The sequence below is a fragment of the Nycticebus coucang genome, chromosome 20, assembly GCF_027406575.1.
Source record: "Nycticebus coucang isolate mNycCou1 chromosome 20, mNycCou1.pri, whole genome shotgun sequence".
Taxonomy (NCBI): domain Eukaryota; kingdom Metazoa; phylum Chordata; class Mammalia; order Primates; family Lorisidae; genus Nycticebus; species Nycticebus coucang.
Window position 1 is genome coordinate 40393648 of NC_069799.1, and position 18258 is coordinate 40411905.

Consider the following 18258-nt stretch of genomic DNA (forward strand, 5'->3'; position numbering starts at 1 on the left):
TTAATCCAGTCAGCCAATCTATGTCTCTTCAGTGAGGAATTCAAGCCATTAACATTTATGGAGATAATTAATAAGTGTGGTAGTATTCTATTCGTCTTATTTGGTGAGAGTCCATTGCTTAGTTTTATCTTTTGCATCAGTGTGGAGGTTAGGTTCTGCCCTTTGATTTCTGAGTTCTTACTTTGCTGCTGATCCATTGTGGTGGTCAGTGTGCAGAACAGGTTGAAGTATTTCCTGTAGAGCTGGTCTTGTTGTGGCGAATTTCCTCAATGTTTGTATATCCGTAAATGAGTTGATTTCTCCGTCAATTTTGAAGCTTAGCTTAGCAGGGTACAGAATTCTGGGCTGGAAATTGTTCTGTTTAAGTAGATTAAAGGTACATGACCATTGTCTTCTTGCTTGGAAAGTTTCATTAGAGAAGTCTGCAGTCACTCTGATGGATTTGCCCCTGTAGGTCAACTGGCGCTTACTCCTGGCAGCTTGCAGAATCTTTTCTTTTGTCTTGACTTTGGACAGGTTCATCACAATGTGTCTTGGAGAAGCTCGGTTAGAGTTGAGGCAACCTGGGGTCCAATAGCCCTCTGAAAGCAGTGTGTCAGAATCTTTGGTGATGTTTGGGAAATTTTCTTTTATAATATTCTCTAGTATGGCTTCCATTCCTCTGGGGCATTCTTCTTCCCCTTCTGGAATTCCTGTAACTCGTATGTTAGAACGCTTCATAAAGTCCCATAATTCTGACAGTGAACGTTCTGCTTTCTCTCTCTTCTTTTCTGCCTCTTTTACTATCTGAGTTATCTCAAGAACTTTGTCTTCTACCTCTGAAATTCTTTCTTTTGCATGGTCTAACCTGTTGCTGATACTTTCCATTGCATCTTTAAGTTCCCTGATTGACTGTTTCATTTCCTTCAGCTCTGCTATATCCTTTTTATATTCTTCATATCGTTCATCTCTGATTTGATTCTGTTTTTGGATTTCCTTTTGGTTATTTTCCACTTTATTAGCAGTTTCCTTCATTGTTTCCATCATTTCTTTCATTGTTTTCAACATACGTATTCTAAATTCCCTTTCTGTCATTCCTAACATTTCTGTATAGGTGGAATCCTCTGCAGTAGCTACCTCATGGTCCCTTGGCGGGGTTGTTCTGGACTGGTTCTTCATGTTGCCTGGAGTTTTCTGCTGATTCTTCCTCATGAGTGTTTCTTTTATCTGTTTCCTTGCCCTAATTTTCCTTTCACTTCCTCTTGCTCTTTAAGTTCTTGTGCCTGTGGACTAAGGGTTACAGGACCAGAAGGGTGAGAAGGTTGAGGAGCAAAAAAGGGATGAAAGAAAGGAGGACCAAGTGATAAGAAAAAAAAGAGAAAGGAGAGGGGGTGGGGATAAGGAATATTGACAAAAAGAAGAGAGGTACAGAAAGAGGGAGACAGGGCAATATAGGTGTACAGTAGGGTACTTTGACACAACCTTAAAAAAACCCCACCTTCTGGGGGTGCCCAGTTGGGTGGTTCCCTTGAGGTCAGCAGCTCTTTGCTAACCTGATCAGACACAGTACCCCACCTCCACCAAGTAGAGAGGAAAGACAAAAATGCTATAAATGAAACCAAAACAAGCAAACAGAAAACTTTACGGGGATACAATTGGGTGAAAAACCAAATGATAGGGATAGAAACACTTGCAAAAATGAAGTTGTAGTTATTAAAAAAGGCAGCAATGGGAAATTATAATTAAACTAGAAAAATTGAGAAAGAAAAAGGGATCTGTATGGAAAAGATTGAAATTAAAAAACAAAAGAACATCAACAACTTCAAAATAAACAAACAAAAAAAAAAACCAAACAAACAAAAGAAAAGAAAAAAATACACAACCAAAAACCAAGCAGTTTGTATATGTTATTGAATATTGTCTGGGCAACACGTGGTCTTCTGGGGTATGAGATGTTAGTCACAGTTCTGATACGACTGGAGGCTGCTGATTTCTCAAACCCCAGCAGGTAGACACCCTAAATCTCTCTTCAGCCCACTTAAAAGGCACTTTGAACTTGTAAACTTGCTGAGCAGAAGCTTTCCCAGCTTTCTCGCTGGAATCACTGCTGAAGTGGCTATCCACTTACCCAGTGTGCCAAAACCGGTCTCACTCTGCCCCTGAAGGTTAGGGCTGCAAGGCGGCTCAGACCCCACCCTTAGGCTACTTGGTTGCTGGGTTACAAGCTCCCACCCGTTTCTAGCTCTGCGACCCTGAGGGCGGAGCTTGCCGGGGCAGATCACTGGCAATGGTTCTGTGTGACCCACCGCCAAACACTATTAGCTCCGTCTGGCTCAGCGGCTCAGACTGGGGCCCTAGACAACGGCCAAAGTTCTCCGCACTCCCGCTCAGGCCTTCCCCAGTTCAACTCAGTGCCAAGTCCAAGGACATCAAAACAGTTCACAGGTAAGGCCTTTCTGGTTTGCAGTCTCGCTGCTACTGAACTTACAGTTGTGGGCGGGTTTAGATGGATTGAACACATGCGACCACTTGCCGGTTTTCCACTGTTTTAGTCCTCCTCTTGGGGTCCAGAAGTCTCTCGCTGACTCCCTGTATCCTCATAGGAGTGATGCTAGGCAGTTCCCACCAGCCGGAGATGCCTGGAGTCCTATCTCCCCAGACTCACGGTGCCCAGATGCAAGGAAGCTGTTATTCGGCTGCCATCTTGCTCCGCCCCTATACCACAGTTTATTAATCCATTGACTGATGGGCACCGGGTTATTCCCACACCTTGGTGATTGTGAACTGAGCTGCAATAAACATTCTGGCACAAATGTCCTTATGGTAAAATGATTTTTTTTCTTTTTCTGGATAGATACCTAGTAATAGATTGTAGGACAAATGGAAGGTCTCCTTTTAGCTCTTTAAGGATTCTCCATACTTCTTTCCAAAGAGCCTGTATTAGTGTTCCCTTCTCTCCTCATCCACACCAGCATCTACAGCTGTGGGACTTTGTCATGTGGGCTATAAAGTGGTTTTGATTTGCATTTTTCTGAAGAGCATTTTTTCACGTGTTTCTTGGCCACTTGTCTTTTATCTTCAGAGAAGGTTCTGTTTATGTCTCTTGCTCAATGATAAATGGAATTGTTTGCTCTTTTCTTGTTGATTGGTTCAAGTTCTCTCTAGATTCTAGTTATCAGCCCTTTGTTAAGATTTGTAACATGAAAATAACTTCTCTCATTCTGACAAGTGTCTATTTGCTTTAATTGTCCTTAGTGGTGCAAAAGCTTTTTAGCTTGATTAGGTTCCATTTAAAGCATACACTGGAGGAAAGAATCCCTATTTAATAAATAACAAATAGCTGAGAGAACTGGTTAGTCACATGTAAAAAAAATTAAACTGGACCCACATCACATCTCTCACCACTTACAAAAAGTGACTCATGATGGATAAAAGATTTAAATCTAAGACATGAAATGATAAAAACTCTAGAAGAAAGCATAGGGAAAACAGTTGCTGATATCAGCCTGGGGAAATATTTTGTGAAGAAGACTCCATTGGCAATCACAGCAACAATAAAAATAAAACCTAGATTTGTACAGTTTGTCTCAGATAGCAGGTGCTCCCTGAAGTGGAGTGGGTCACTGGACCAAAGACCAAGTAAAATCCTAAGAAAAAAGTACAACTGACCCCCAAACAGCACAGGCTCCAACTGTGTGGTTTCACTTGTATGAGGACTGTCTCCTATGAAAGGTACATGAGTGTGCCTGCCCTCCTTCCGCTTCTTCTAATCTGCCACCAAGACAGCAGGACCAGCCCTTCCTCTTCCTCCTCCTCAGCCCACTCAACGTGAAGATGGCAAGGATGATGATGTGATCGTTTCCACTGAACAGTAAACACATCTTCTCTTCCTTATGATTTTCTTAATAACATTTTCTTTTCTCTATTTTGTTGTAAAAATATAGTATAGAATATATATATGAAGTATGTGTTCAGCAACCATTTAACATCACTCGTGAGTCTTCCAGTAAACAGTAGGCTGCCAGTAGTTAAGTTCTGGGAAGTCAAAAGTTAAGCCTGGATATTTGACTGTGTGGAACACTAACAACTTTGTTATTTAAAGGTCAACTGTACTGAAGACAAAATAGCCAATAAGCTGTGACAAGAGGTCTTCAGTTTACTGGTAAAGTAACAGGAAGCAATCACAGGGAAAGTTTACCTTGACTTCCTTGACACTAGTGAGGGTGATCTGTCCGCAGGCCCACCACACTGCATTTATCCCAGTGTAGTTTAAGTGCCTCTTCCTTATCTCTCTTTCTAGACAACCACCAGTTCCTGAAGACAATGACCACGTCTCACGCCCACTGTATGCATCTTCTAGCGCAATGCTAGGCAGAGCGGGGCTCCCTAATGCTTAAGGAACACACGGTCCTGCAGGTACGGACAGAGGACAACACTGACACAAGAGCCCAAGCAGGCTCTTGGAATCTGGGGCAGGTAGTAGATTTCTAATGCAGGGCAAGTTCAGTAGAACTACAGGAGGCATTTCACTAGTAAAATGACCAGAAATGTGGCACTCAGGAAAGAGAATGGCACTGACAAAGGCAGAGTGCACTAAAGGGAACACCGAGTCCTTGGTTTGTAAGACAGGTGCAGTGGTAACAATCAAGTCTGGGGGGTGGGGAGCAGCTCCAGGCAGAAAGCGTCCCTCTGGTGTGCCATGCACAGAAAGTCAAGGAGACATTCAAATAAGGCCCAGGAAGCCAGGAAGCATGGCTTTCTAACTGCGCTGAAAGGACTTTAGTGGGAGATTCCAAATATCTTTCATAGAATAAAAGCATTTGGGTGTGACAAGTCTTGGTAGAGCTTAATAACCTTATCAATTATGGGAGATTTTAGTTTTCTATGGCATTTATTACATTACATTACATTTGAGCAGAAAGAGTGGCTAATGTTTCAGATTCTTCCGCTAAAGATCAGGGTGAGGCCCAGGGGCACCGCAGCTGAACACTGACCTCAGGACCCCAGACTGTGTACTTCACTAAGGCTAAGGCCTAGCTCTCTTCATACTCTACCAAAGAGAGACTCAGAAGATGGGCAATGAAACTGTACTGAGGGCAGAGAGCTTAGACTGGACTGGACCTGAGTAAGCCTCCAGATCTTTACATCAACAGGAAAAGGCTGCTGGGAAGCAGCCTTTGGGCAGATCCTGAAGCCTCTGCTCCTTCCCACAGAGCAGCTGTGCAAATCTCTTCATGCTCTCCATGGAAACAGATTCTCACGGGCTTCATGCAAAAGGATGACTGAATTTTCTTCTGACTCAAATTACCTTAGTTGACAAATATTAATACAACATATAATATTTAAATAGTATTTAATATCTGGGGAAAAAATGGCAGTCATCTGTCCAGCGTGATATTCCATTAGTGCTAACTGAAGGAATTAGATATCACAACACACCCCACAACCGAGGGAAAGCAGTTATTACTTTGGGAGGTAAGGCATTCATAATAAGCTCTATCTGATAGCATGCAATTAGCAGAACTTGCCGAGAAAGCTATATGCAAGGGTGAGCTGCAATTCTTTTAGTAAACTCCCACTTAGATATTTTAATTCTCTGCCAAGTAAAATAATATACAATTGATTTTTCTAAACAACATCCCTAGACCATTGCTTATAGTTACTCTTGCTCAATTAAATTCTCCAATTTAGATTCATGGGGACTATCCTAAGAAGTCTCTCTAGAAAACACAAGTTAATGAGCGATTACGGAGCTATGAAGAGTATTTAGCTGATTACACGTAACCGTTCAAAGGCAATGGAAAGGGGATAAAATGCAGACTCACGGAATCAAGGGCATGTGTAAACACAATCCTAGTGTTTTAAAGAGTAATGGGAGGTCAGTTAATCATCTGAATCCACACAAGACAGGACATCTTGCATTTCAGTAGTGCTGTCTTACAGCTATTTGGTTTAGATTAGAGCATGTTCCAGGGCTGAGGGCAAGAATGTAAGGTCAAGACTTGGAGGGAAGAGATGGTGGCTTCATTACATCCTCGGTTCCACCCTAATTCCAGACAGCAATCTCTCAAGTGGACTATTAGAGGAGAGTAGGATAGCTACCCCAAATCCCAGTATTAAATGATGTTTCATTAATTGCTGCTTTTGTGCAAAAATTACTTTAAAGGAATAATTATAATTTCCTCTTCATAAAATTTCTGTAACGTTCACATTTGGACTCCTTTAGTACCCGATCATACAAGATTTTCCAATAGCCTAATGTACATACTTATATTATGAATATAAGTTACTGAATTAATATAAAGTATAACCCTAAACCTCTTTAATATTTTATAATTAATAAAAAGTATTTTATATTATAATTAATATAAATAATATACTTTATATTATAATTAATATAAAGTATACCTAAACCTCTTTCCTGGTATCTCTGGAGAGATCATTGTAAAATACACACGACTCTGTTGATACCTGTTGACAGGGGTGGACTATGCTCTCTCTACCCCAGGACCTGAGGGTTCCTTTGGAGATAGGGTCCTTAAGAGGCCATCAAGGTAAAATGAGGTCAGCAGGGCAGGCCCTAGTACAGTCTGACAGGGCCTTGGAGACAGACAGGCATTTGGGGTCCGCATGAGCATCCATCAGACAAGGAGGGAAGCCTGGAGCAGACTGTCCCCTTGCAGCCCTCAGGGGAAGCCACCCTGCCAGCACCTTTATTTGGGACTTCTGGCCTCCAAACCGTGAGACATAAATTTCTGGGTTTTAATCTGGCTGGATTGTGGTGCTTTGTTACAGCTGTCCTAGGAAACTTGTACATCTGTCTGAAACCTTGGTGGCTCCCTAGTGCCTAAGGCAAACTGGCAGTCCCAGAGGCCTGCTGGAGCTCACACACAGATTTTACTAGGCTTGGAGAGTCTTTTCAAAAATCTTAGCTAATGTTAAACAACTAGGAACTTTTGAAAATAAGTCTAGGTTTTCAGCTTCTCTTTGAACACCAGAAAACTCCAGTCCCACAATTCTATGCGGCAACAGTGGCCACCAAGCAAACGTCAAACATTACTGACTGTACATGACCCACGTACACAAACACACACTCAGTAAGAGTGGGACACTGGGAACGACTGTCGCTGCTCTTTGCCCTAGAAGGGTAGGCCTTTGCCGCCTGGGGAACGGTCCATCCAATCACTTACCTAAAAACATTATGCAGGGGAGAAAGCACGCAATGGCAGAGTGTGCAGAAAAGAGAGAGCGTGCAGGTCTGAGACTGCCATCCTTAGAAAGGCTGCTTCCAAGGCAGCCCTTGGCTGCACCAGGCACTTCCATTTCAGGAGTGTTCCTGTCACTCCTAGATGGAGTGAGAGTGGCTCGACGTATCTACACTGTTTATTCAAACAGGGCGGTGTAAGCTGAACCTGCTTTCCTTCTAGGAGTCTGGAATTTTGGTATGTGCTACGCAAAGGACATCACTATGGCCAACCTGCAATGCCGACCTTGGGTGCTGAGTCTCTAACAAGCCTTGCTGGTAAACGACACTTTCTTTTTTTTTTTTTTGTAGAGACAGAGTCTCACTTTTTTATGGCCCTCGGTAGAGTGCCATGGCATCACACAGCTCACAGCAACCTCCAACTCCTGGGCCTAAGAGATTCTCCCACCTCAGCCTCCCGAGTAGCTAGGACTACAGGCACCCGCCACAACGCCTGGCTATTTTTTGGTTGCAGTTTGGCCGGGGCCGGGTTTGAACCCACCACCCTCGGCATATGGGGCCGGCGCCCTACCGACTGAGCCACAGGCGCCGCCCGAACGACACTTTCTAAGTGCAGTTGTATATCACTTAACAGCAGGGATTCATTCTAGGAAATGTGTCCACAGGCAATTTCATTGTGCGTACGTCCTAGAGTGTGCTTACACAAACCCAGGTGGTGCAACCCGCCACACACCAAGGCTACAGGGTACACTGCCATGTAGCCAACCCTCCAGCCACAGGCTAGATGGCAAGAGGTGAGCAAGTGAAACTACATCTGTATTTATAGCCACTCCCCATTGTTCACATCACACCTAAGCTCTGCCTCCTGAGACCCAACCCCAGAGCACGATGACCAGCAATCCTGACAGACTGATGTGACAAGTGCTCTTCTTAGTGAAAAGGGATATGTCACCTCGGAACGGAAGCCCAACTCCTGCTCCTGACATGTAGGCTGCACGTGGAGGCTTTCTTCCAAAGGGCAAAGGATCATGGTGGAGAAGGAGAGTGACTTTGAGCAGAGAAGCCTGACACACAGGACCTGAGCCAGGGGATCAAAGTTGTTATATCAATAATGATGCGTCACACTGTCATATGTACCTTTGATACAAATGTGATAAAAATGATACTTCACCTCTGTTGTTTTCTTCCAAGGGAAAAAAAAAATACATATAACCTCAGTCTAATCATGAGAGAAAAATCAGAAAAATCCTACTTGAGGGACTTTCTACAAAATACCCGGCCAGCACTCCCCAAAACTGTCAAGATCATAGAAACCAAGGAAAGCTTGAGAAACCATCACAGTCCAGAGGAATCTAAGCAGCTGGGACAACTAAATGTGATGTGATGTCCTAGAGGAAAGGCCAGAAAACAAAGGGACATTGAGTAAAAACTAAGGAAATCTGAATAAAGCACGGCCTTTAGTTAATAATAATGTATCAATTCATTACGTGTGACAAATCTGTCATACTAGTGTTAATATTACAGGTGTCACAGCAAGAGGTGAGCAAGTGAAACTACATCTGTATTTACAGCCACTCCCCCTTGCTCACATCACACCTAAGCTCTATATAAGCTAGTTATATAAATCTATAACTGTAGATATTAATAAACTGGACACAACGTACATGAGAACTAGCATGCTGAACTATCTTTACGATTTTTCTATACGTCTGAAACTGATATAAAATAACGTTTATTTAAAAAACGCTTCTGTGAAAATTAAAATATAAAATACCAAAACTAAGCTAAGGCTTGGGGGAAAGTCACAACTATAAACACATGTATTAAAAAGAAGAAAGGTCTCAAATCAATGACGTCAACTTTTACCTTAAGCAACTACAAGAGCAAACTAAAATTAAAGCAAGGAGAAGGAAGAAATTAATAAAGATTAAAGTGGAAAGAAATGAAACAGAGGCTAGAAAAACAACAGAGAAAGTCAATAAAACTGAAAGTTGTTTTTTGGGGGAAAAATCAACAAAATCGACAAACTCACAGCTAGACCAAGCAAGGAAAAGAGGCAGCTCAAATCAGTAAAATCAGAAACAAAAAGAAAGGACATTATAGATTTTCCAGAAATAAAAAGAATCATATGGGAATCCTATGACCAACTGCGTGCCAACAAACTGGATAACTTCAATGCAATGGACAAATTCCTAGAAAGACACAGACTATTAAAAATGACTCAAGAAAAGATAACCTGAATAGACCTGCAATAAACAGGCAAAGAGACTGAATTGGTAATATAAAAGCTTCCAGTAACAACAAAAAAACAGGCTAAGATGCCTTTGGTCATAAATTCTACCAAATATTTAAATAAGAATACTAACCATCACAAAATCTTCAAAAATACTTCCCAATTCATTTTGGGAGGCTAGTATTTCTTACAAATATAGTTGCAGAAATCCTCAAGAAAATATTAGCAAACTTAGTCCCAACAACTAAGATTAAAAGACGTATACACCACCATCAGCTGAGATATACGCCAGGAATGAAAGGCTGATTTAACATATTTATGGAATAAAAGACAAAACTACCCAATCAATCTCAACAGAAGCAGAAAAAGCATGACAGAATCTAATCCCCTTTCAAAATAAAACACTACACAGGCTGGGCACAGTGGCTCATGCTGTAATCCTAGCACTCTCGGAGGCCAAGGCGATGGATTGTTCCTGAGCTCAGGAGCTCTAGACCAGCCTGAGTAAGAGCAAGACCCCGTCTCTGAAAATAGCCAGGCGTTGTGGCGGCCACCTGTAGTCCCAGCTATTTGGGAAGCTGGGGCAAAAGGATCACTTGAGCCCAAGAGTTTAAAGTTGCTGTGAGCTATGATGCCCCAGCACTCTACCCAAGACAACTGAGGGACTTTGCCACAAAAGAAAACGAAACAAAAACACTACGCAAATTGAGGGGGAAGACTTCCTCATTTTGATAAAGGGCATCTATGAAAAACCCACAATTAGCATCTATTTAATGTGGAGAAGACCGAAAGTTTCCCCTAAGATCAATAATAAGGATGTATACTCTGGACACTTCCATTCAACACTGTCCTGGGCAATGCTGCCTGGAGGTACTAACCAGGGCAACTGGGCAAGACAAAGAAGGAAGAAGTAAAACGATCTCTATTTGCAGATGACACAATCTTGTATATATAAAAGTTTAAAGAATTGACTAAAAACTATTAGAACTAATAAATGGGCTTAGCAATATGGCAGGATGCAAGATTAATCTATAAACTTAATTGTATTCCTATACACTAACAATAGAACACCAAAACTGAAATTAAGAATTCTATTTACGGGCGGTGCCTGTGGCTCACTGAGTAGGGCGCCGGCCCCATATGCCGAGGGTGGCGGGTTCGGACCCAGCCCCGGCCAAACTGCAACAGAAAAATAGCCGGGCGTTGTGGCGCACGCCTGTAGTCCCAGCTGCTCGGGAGGCTGAGGCAAGAGAATCGCGTAAGCCCAAGAGTTAGAGGTTGCTGTGAGCCGTGTGACGCCACGGCACTCTACCCGAGGGCGGTACAGTGAGACTCTGTCTCTACAAAAAAAAAAAAAAGAATTCCATTTACAATAGCATGAAAAAGAAATACATCTAGAAATATTTTTTTTAAAGTGTAAGACTTGTACACTGAAAACCAAAGAACACTGGTGAAAAATTTAAAGAAAATCTAAGTAAACAGAAAGAAATTCCATGTATATGGATCAGAAGACTTAATACAGATAAGACTGCAGTATTTCCCAAATTGATCTATATTCAATTCAATTCCTACCCAAAATCTTAGAGTTTTTTTTGAGGGGGGACAGAAATTATCAAACTAGTTCTAAACTTCTTATGAAATGCAAGGATCACAGAACAGTAAACAGCCAAAACTATACTGAAAGAGAAAAACGAAATTGGAAAACTCATACTTTCTGATTTCAACTACAAATCTATGGTAACCATGACAAAGTGATACTGATATCAGGATATACATATAGATCAATATAACACTCAAAAATCCAGAAAATAAACCTTTGCATTTATGGTCAGTGATTTTTGGAAAGGTGACAAGACAGCTTAATGGAAGAAAGAATAGTCTATTCAAAAATGGTGCTGGGACAACTGGACATCCAAATGCAAAAAATGAATGAATGTGGACCCTCCCACTTCACAAAAATTAGCTCAGAAAAGGATGCTAGATCCAAACAAAGTAAGATACAGGGCAAATAATCACAGTATGTGTTATACAGTGGATTCTTAGATAAAATACAAATCCCAAGTGACAAAATAAAATAAATAAATACACTTCATGACAATGAAACCCTATGCTGCAAAGTACAGTGAAATGACAACACAGAGAAGAGAAAATGTGTGTGAATCATAATCACACATCTGACAGAAAACACCTATGTACTCAGAACATAAAAAGAACTCTCACAATCTAACAAAACACAAATAATCCAATTTAAAAATGGAGAAAGAATTTGAGCAGACATTTCTCCAAAGAAAATACACAATGACCAATAAACACATGAAAGTTGCTCAACCATCATCAATTATTGGGGAAATGCTCTATTGAGGATGACAAAGTGAGACTCTGACTAAAAAAAAAAATTATTGGGGAAATACAAATCAAAACTACAATGACAAACACTTCACACACATTAGGAATGGCTAAAAATAAAACAAAAATACCAAGTGTTGAGGAGGATGTGTTGTGAAAAAAGTGAAAGTGTCCTAATGTTGCCAAAGAGAAGGTAGAATGGTGCAGCCATTAGAAAAGTCTGTTCTTCCAAAATTAAACAAATATGACCTAGAAATTCCACTCATCCTTGATACATACCAAGAGAAATAGAAACATGGATCTACACAAACACTTATACACAAATGCTCATAGCACCATTATCATAATAGGTAAAAAACAGAACAATCTAAATGTCTATCAACTCATGAATGGATAAAGAAAATGTAGTACAGTCACCCCTCAGGTCCATAGAATATTGGTCCCAGGTTCCCCTGCGGTTACCAAACTTTATAGATGTTCAAGTCCCTTACATAAAATGGCACAGTAATTTGCACATAACCTATGCACATAATCTCGTATGTTTTAAATCATCGTTAGATTACTTCTAATACCTAAGACAATGTAAATGCTTTCTTTGTAAATAGCTGGCATACTGTTTTGTTTAGGAAATAATGACGAAAAGAAAGCTTGTACACGTTTAGTACAGATGCAGTCATCATAGGCCTAACTATAATTGCCAAATCTCAGCTGTCTGAATCTGCAGATGTAACTCCAGGATATGGAGCGCCGGCTGCATAGTCATACAATGGAGTATTATTCAGCAGTAAGAGGAATAAAATGCTATGCATGCTACAATGTGGATGAACTCTGAAAACATACACAGAGTGAAAGAAGCCAGTCAGAAGGGTATCATTCCACTCACACGGACTGTTTAGAATAGGAAACTATACAGAGATGGAAATCAGAATAGTAAGTTACCTGGGTGTAGGGTGGGGTTGGAAATGGGGAGTGAACACCAAAGGGTAAGGGTTCTTCCTCTGGGGTGATGGAAATATTCTGAAGATAGTTTGCAGTGATAGCTGCACAATATAGTAAAACCTACTAAAATGCTCATTTTAAATAAGGGTAAATTTTGTGGTATGTGAAATCTGTCTCAAAAAAGCTATGAAAAATAAGGAATAGGCCGGGCCTGGTGGCTTACACCTGTAATCCTAGCACTCTGGGAGGCCCAGGCAGGCAGATCACCTGAGCTCACGAGTTTGAGACCAGCTGTGAGCTACAGTGAGCCTCCATCTCTAAAACTAGCCGGGTGTTGTGTTGGGCGCCTACAGTCCCAGCTACTTGGGAGGCTGAGGCAAGATAATCACTTGAGCCCAAGAGTTTGAGGTTGCTCTGAGCTATGACATCATCGTACTCTACCAGGGGCAACAAGGGGCAACAAAGTGCAACTCTGTCTCAAAAATAAGTGAATGTACCCAGAAGACCAAAAATCACATTATAACAAAGATATCTGTGGCAGAATGTTTATTGCAGCTCAATTCATAATTGCTAAATCATGGAAGAAGTGCACATCGACCCATGATTGGATTAATAAATTGTGGTATATGTACACCATGGAATATTATGCAGCCTTAAAGAAAGATGGAGACTTTACCTCTTTCATGTTTACATGGATGGAGCTGGAACATATTCTTCTTAGCAAAGTATCTCAAGAATGGAAGAAAAAGTATCCAATGTACTCAGCCCTACTATGAAACTAATTTATAGCTTTCATATGAAAGCTATAACCCAATTATAGCCTAAGAATATGGGGAAAGGGGACAGGGAGGGGAGGGACGGTAATTGGTGGGACCACACCTACGGTGCATCTTACAAGGGTACATGTGAAACTTAGTAAATAAATATTTTAACGCAATAAGAAAAAGCCAGAAAGGCTAAGTTAAAAAAAAAATGAATGAATGAATGAATAATTAACTAAATCAAATAAGGAATTAAAAAAGGGACTCTTGCTTGGTCAGCATTCACTCTGTCACTTCACCTCTTCTCAGTCCTTTCCTTTCTGTCAATCCTCCCATCAACCACCAACCTCCTCACCCCTTCCCGTGCCCCATGCTGCAGCTCTGCAGACAGATCCCAGCTTGCATGGAACACCAGTTCAGGGGCGTGGCTGAGCGATGTCTGACTGCTCCCCTCCATTCAGAAAAGTTCACCTCAATGACTTAAGCCTTGAAAGGGCAGAATGTATGGCTGATGTTATAAAACTTTTGGGGAAAAGAAACATGGTAACAAAGTTATTGAGTGCTCCTTGTGTTTCAGGCCAGACATGTCACAGCCAATAGGTAGTTATCTATGCTCACTTTACACATTCAACAAATATTTACTAAGCATTTATTATATGCCAAAGTGTGTTCCAGACGCTGGTCATACTGCAGTGAACCAAATGGGCAAAAAGACAAAAATCCCCTTATTCATAGAGCTTACAGACAAAACAATAAAATAAATGACTTAAACCTAAGCATGCTGACAGGTGGTGAGTCCCGTGGAATAAAAACAAGCAGGAAATGATAAGCAGGGACTGTGGTTCCACTTAAAGGAGGAAGCATGGTGGCCAGGAGGCTGAGCATGGCAGCAGGGAGGCTGGAGGCCAGGAGTTCATCACCAGCCAGCACAACAAAAAATTTTCAGAATGAGTTGGGTACGGTGACTTATGCCTGTAACCCCAGCACCTGGGGAGGCTGAGGCAGAATGACTGCTTGAGCCCAGGGGTTGGGAGGCTGCAGTGAGCTTTGATCACACTACTGCACTCCAGCCCAGGCAGTGGAGTGAGACTCTCTCTCTAAAATAATATTAATAAAATAAATATGGCGGTCAAGCAACAGCCCCTTGCTGTGCCCTTTGAGTAAAGGCATAGAGCAGAGCAGGAGGCACTGTGCCCCCCGCCCCTGACAGACAACTCTGGCAGAGGGGCCAGGGCAGGCCCTGACGAGGCTGTGCCTGAGTGCTCAGGCAGCAGCAGGGGCCAGACCGGCTGCACCTGCGACACTGGGGGAGCGAAGTGGCCGCTAAGTTGAGGTGAAGAGGAGGTCTGGTCCTGCTGGGCCTGTCACTCATTCAAAGACGTTGTGTCTTCTGAGGAAGACAGGGAACCACTGCTGTTTGACAGAGTCCAAAGTGAGAAAAGCAATGGCTCCAACCCGAGTTCCCATCACCTCGGGGCCATAAATGACTGTTTTACATCTGACTCCAAAAAACAGTCCAGTCAAAATTCATCCCTCTCCAAAATCCAAACTAAATTCAAGAGACTGAGTTAGCCAGCACAGAGCTTTGGATGGAAGGGTGGGGACAGCTACTTGCCATGTAAGGAAGCCAACCTGCCAACTGATGTCCCTGGACACAGAGACAGGAGGCAGCAGCCCAGACAGGAGGAAAGTGACATGGACTTATCAATGGCCTGATGTCCTTCCAGGCCTAGAGGACGAGGGATCCCAGGGACCCTCCTGGCCCTGCCATAACCCTCTTCCTGCCTTGCTCTCCGCGTGGGTTTCTTAGGCTTACAACAAAAGAGCCTGTAGAGCAGGCTGTAAGCGCTTTCTTTTGTGACATGACACTGAAGTGAGTATTGTTCACAGTTTCACCCAGCTTGGGTAACTTCTGAGAGAAAAGAGGGGCTGCACAGAGGGGTAGCTGCAAGCCCCCACCCCACAATGACAGGCTTCCCACAGCTGTTGCCGGGAACACTGCAAGAGCCTTGGGTGTGAAACTGTCACATAACTCAGCAAGGTGCAATGCAATTACCTCACCCTCCTTTTTAATTAACTCATGTATCAGTGTCGATAGGAGAGCTCTTAGCACAGTGGTTCTCAACCGTCCTAATGCCGCGACCCTTTAATTCAGTTCCTCATGTTGTGGTAATCCCCAACCATAAAATTATTTTTGTTGCAAAATTATTTTCATCATGGCATTAAGAAGGTTGAGAACCACTGTCTTAGAGTATTCTACAAGGTGAAAAACATAGTTAATGATACTAAGTTAGTTTTAGTCTTTTAAAAATGAAGTTCATGAGCTGGGAAATATTTGCTTTGCGTCAACTAGGCTCTGGGTGTCTAAAGGCCGGCGGGCTCTCATCACAAGCAAGCTGCAGTCTCTCTGGTTCCTTACTGGCAGCAGAGCAGAGCTCACAGCTGCCTTCCCTGCCTATTTCCGGGCAGCAGGACAACATGCCAGGCACATGCCCAGGAGAAAAGCAGGGATATAAGGCATCTCCGCTACTCTGTACCAGAGTGTCCTGAACGAGTGTTTCTTCATCCAGGAAAGAATAACCCTCGGAAGTCCTGCTCAGAGCACGCATCTGTCTGGCCTCTGCCCACAGGCCCGCAGCTGACTCTGAGCCGAGGCCAGGGGCCTGCAGCTGACTCTGAGCCGAGGAAGGTGGTAGCAACCCAGGGATAGGTCTTCAGTGTCACTCCTGCAGCCCCACAGCTGCTCCTCTCCAGGCTGCAACCAGCAAGGCCCAGATACAAACTGGTATTCTGCTAAACCAGCAGTTTATTTGATGGGACAAATATTCTCTCCTTCATTCTGAGTAAGACACCTAAACAGAAGGCATTATCAGCTCACAGGCAGGACATATTTTTCCTAGAAATTAAAAGTAAAAAAAATCTCCACCACCTTTCATCTCTGAAATTTTTCCTCATGGCACAAATTCTAGTACTAATCTCATCTATGGTTTCACATGATCTTCTCAACTTCTTTTCCCTTCAACTTGATCTCCCCATGTAGAAATCTAAATCCCTCTGGGAGTCTGAGGCAGGAACATCCCTTGAGCTCAGGAGTTGGAGATCAGCCTAAGTGCAAGACCCTGGCCCAGGAGTGGTGGCTCATGCCTGCAATCCCAGCACTCTGGGAGGCCGAGAAGAGTGCATCACCTGAGCTGAGGAGTTTGAGATCAGCCTGAGCAAAAGTGAGACCTCATCTCTACTAAAATTAGGAAAACTACCTGGGAGTTGTGGCAGGCACCTGTAGTCTCAGCTACTCAGGAGGCTGAGGTAAAAGGACTGCTCAAGCCCAAGGAGGTTGCTGTGAGCTATGATGGCATGGCACTCTACTCAGGGCAACAGAGTGAGTCTCTGTCTCAAAAAAAAAAGAGAAGAGTAAGACCCTGTATCTACTAAAACTAGAAAGATGAACCGGGCATCATGGCAGGGCCTATAGTCCCATACTTGGGAGGGTGAGGCAGGAGGATCACTTGAACTCAGATGATCTGAGGCTGCTGTGAGCTAGGCTGGCACCATGACACTCTAGCCTAGGACAACAGAGTGAGACTCTGCCTTTAAAAAAAAAAAAAAAAAGGAAGAAGAACTCAACGCTATTGTCCTGCTGTTTGTTTTTGTAATAACTTGAAACCCTTTTGGGGAACAAAGATGGGAAGTAAATACATTTCTAAACTATGACATAAGAACCTATTTCAAATCGCCTAATGATTACTGGACTGTTTTACCCTTTAGGCTGAGAATTCAATGAGAAGAAATGAATATATGAATGAATAGAGCAAATAAACACACAGGTTTACTGTTGAATTAATCTAAGAGGAGAATACAAAGAAACCTTAGGTCACCTATAAAATTTCTATTAGATAATCATCTTTCCTCAGAAATACAGGGAATGGTGTTCTGATCACCAGAATAGCTCACATACAGGAAAGCTAATTTCTTTTTTTTTTTTTAGGGAAAGCTAATTTCTTACCTGAGTTACACACAATGGAAAAGATAACAATGGGTTCCACTGTTAAATCTATTTCCCAAATAAGATTTATCCAAGATAGCCCACAAAGTTTTAAGAATCTAAGAATAGATTTTAAGTTTTTTCTCTAGTCTTAAAAATGCAGATTACCTCCATGTAGTCTCTGAGTATCTCACAGACACAATTACACAAAAATCACAGAATGGGAGCTAGCAGTATGCACACCCTTCCTAGACAGGCACTCACACAGGATGCACGCATTCACGGTGTCTTAGTAATGTCATCAGAATCTTTGTAGGGAATAACAGCAGCAAACCAGGACATCAACAGGGGTGATCCTGGCCTTTCTTACTCCTCCTCAGCCTGTTTTACTCACCTGCATTTAATATTTTAGCATTTGCTGCTTTTGAACATCATTTCACAAATGACTTTAAGTGAGGACAGTGGAACAGACTTAAAGCCCTCTTTTGGGATATCCATACTCTACTTTCCCAGGAGAAAAGACACCACTGAAGGTGCAGCATAGTTTCCACAGGGTCACCTGGTGAGGACCCTGCTCATACCCCACCTCACTGAACTACAGAACAGGGTGAGAGGGGTGGCCATTGGGAAGACACTCACCAGGGTGACAATGGCACATTCAGCTGTCAGCTGAGCAGCACTGAACAACGTCCGAACAAACCGGTAAATTTGCTTCTGCTCTGGGTTGTGTTTGTCATAATCTGGTGGCACTTCGGATTTCTAGGAAAAGAAATATTTTCAGATGACTGGTCACTCGACAGGAGCAAAAGAGAAA

General features: G+C 42.5%; 1 protein-coding gene across 3 annotated transcripts in view; it reads right to left on the reverse strand.

Annotated features, from left to right (window-relative positions):
* Positions 1-18258, reverse strand: part of CCNY (cyclin Y) — a 231397-nt gene that overhangs the window by 23285 nt on the left and 189854 nt on the right. For all 3 annotated transcript variants that reach the window (XM_053572252.1, XM_053572254.1, XM_053572253.1), the window contains exon 7: positions 18084-18203. In XM_053572252.1, coding sequence (XP_053428227.1) covers positions 18084-18203 — 120 coding nt within the window. The remainder of the gene's footprint in view (positions 1-18083; positions 18204-18258) is intronic.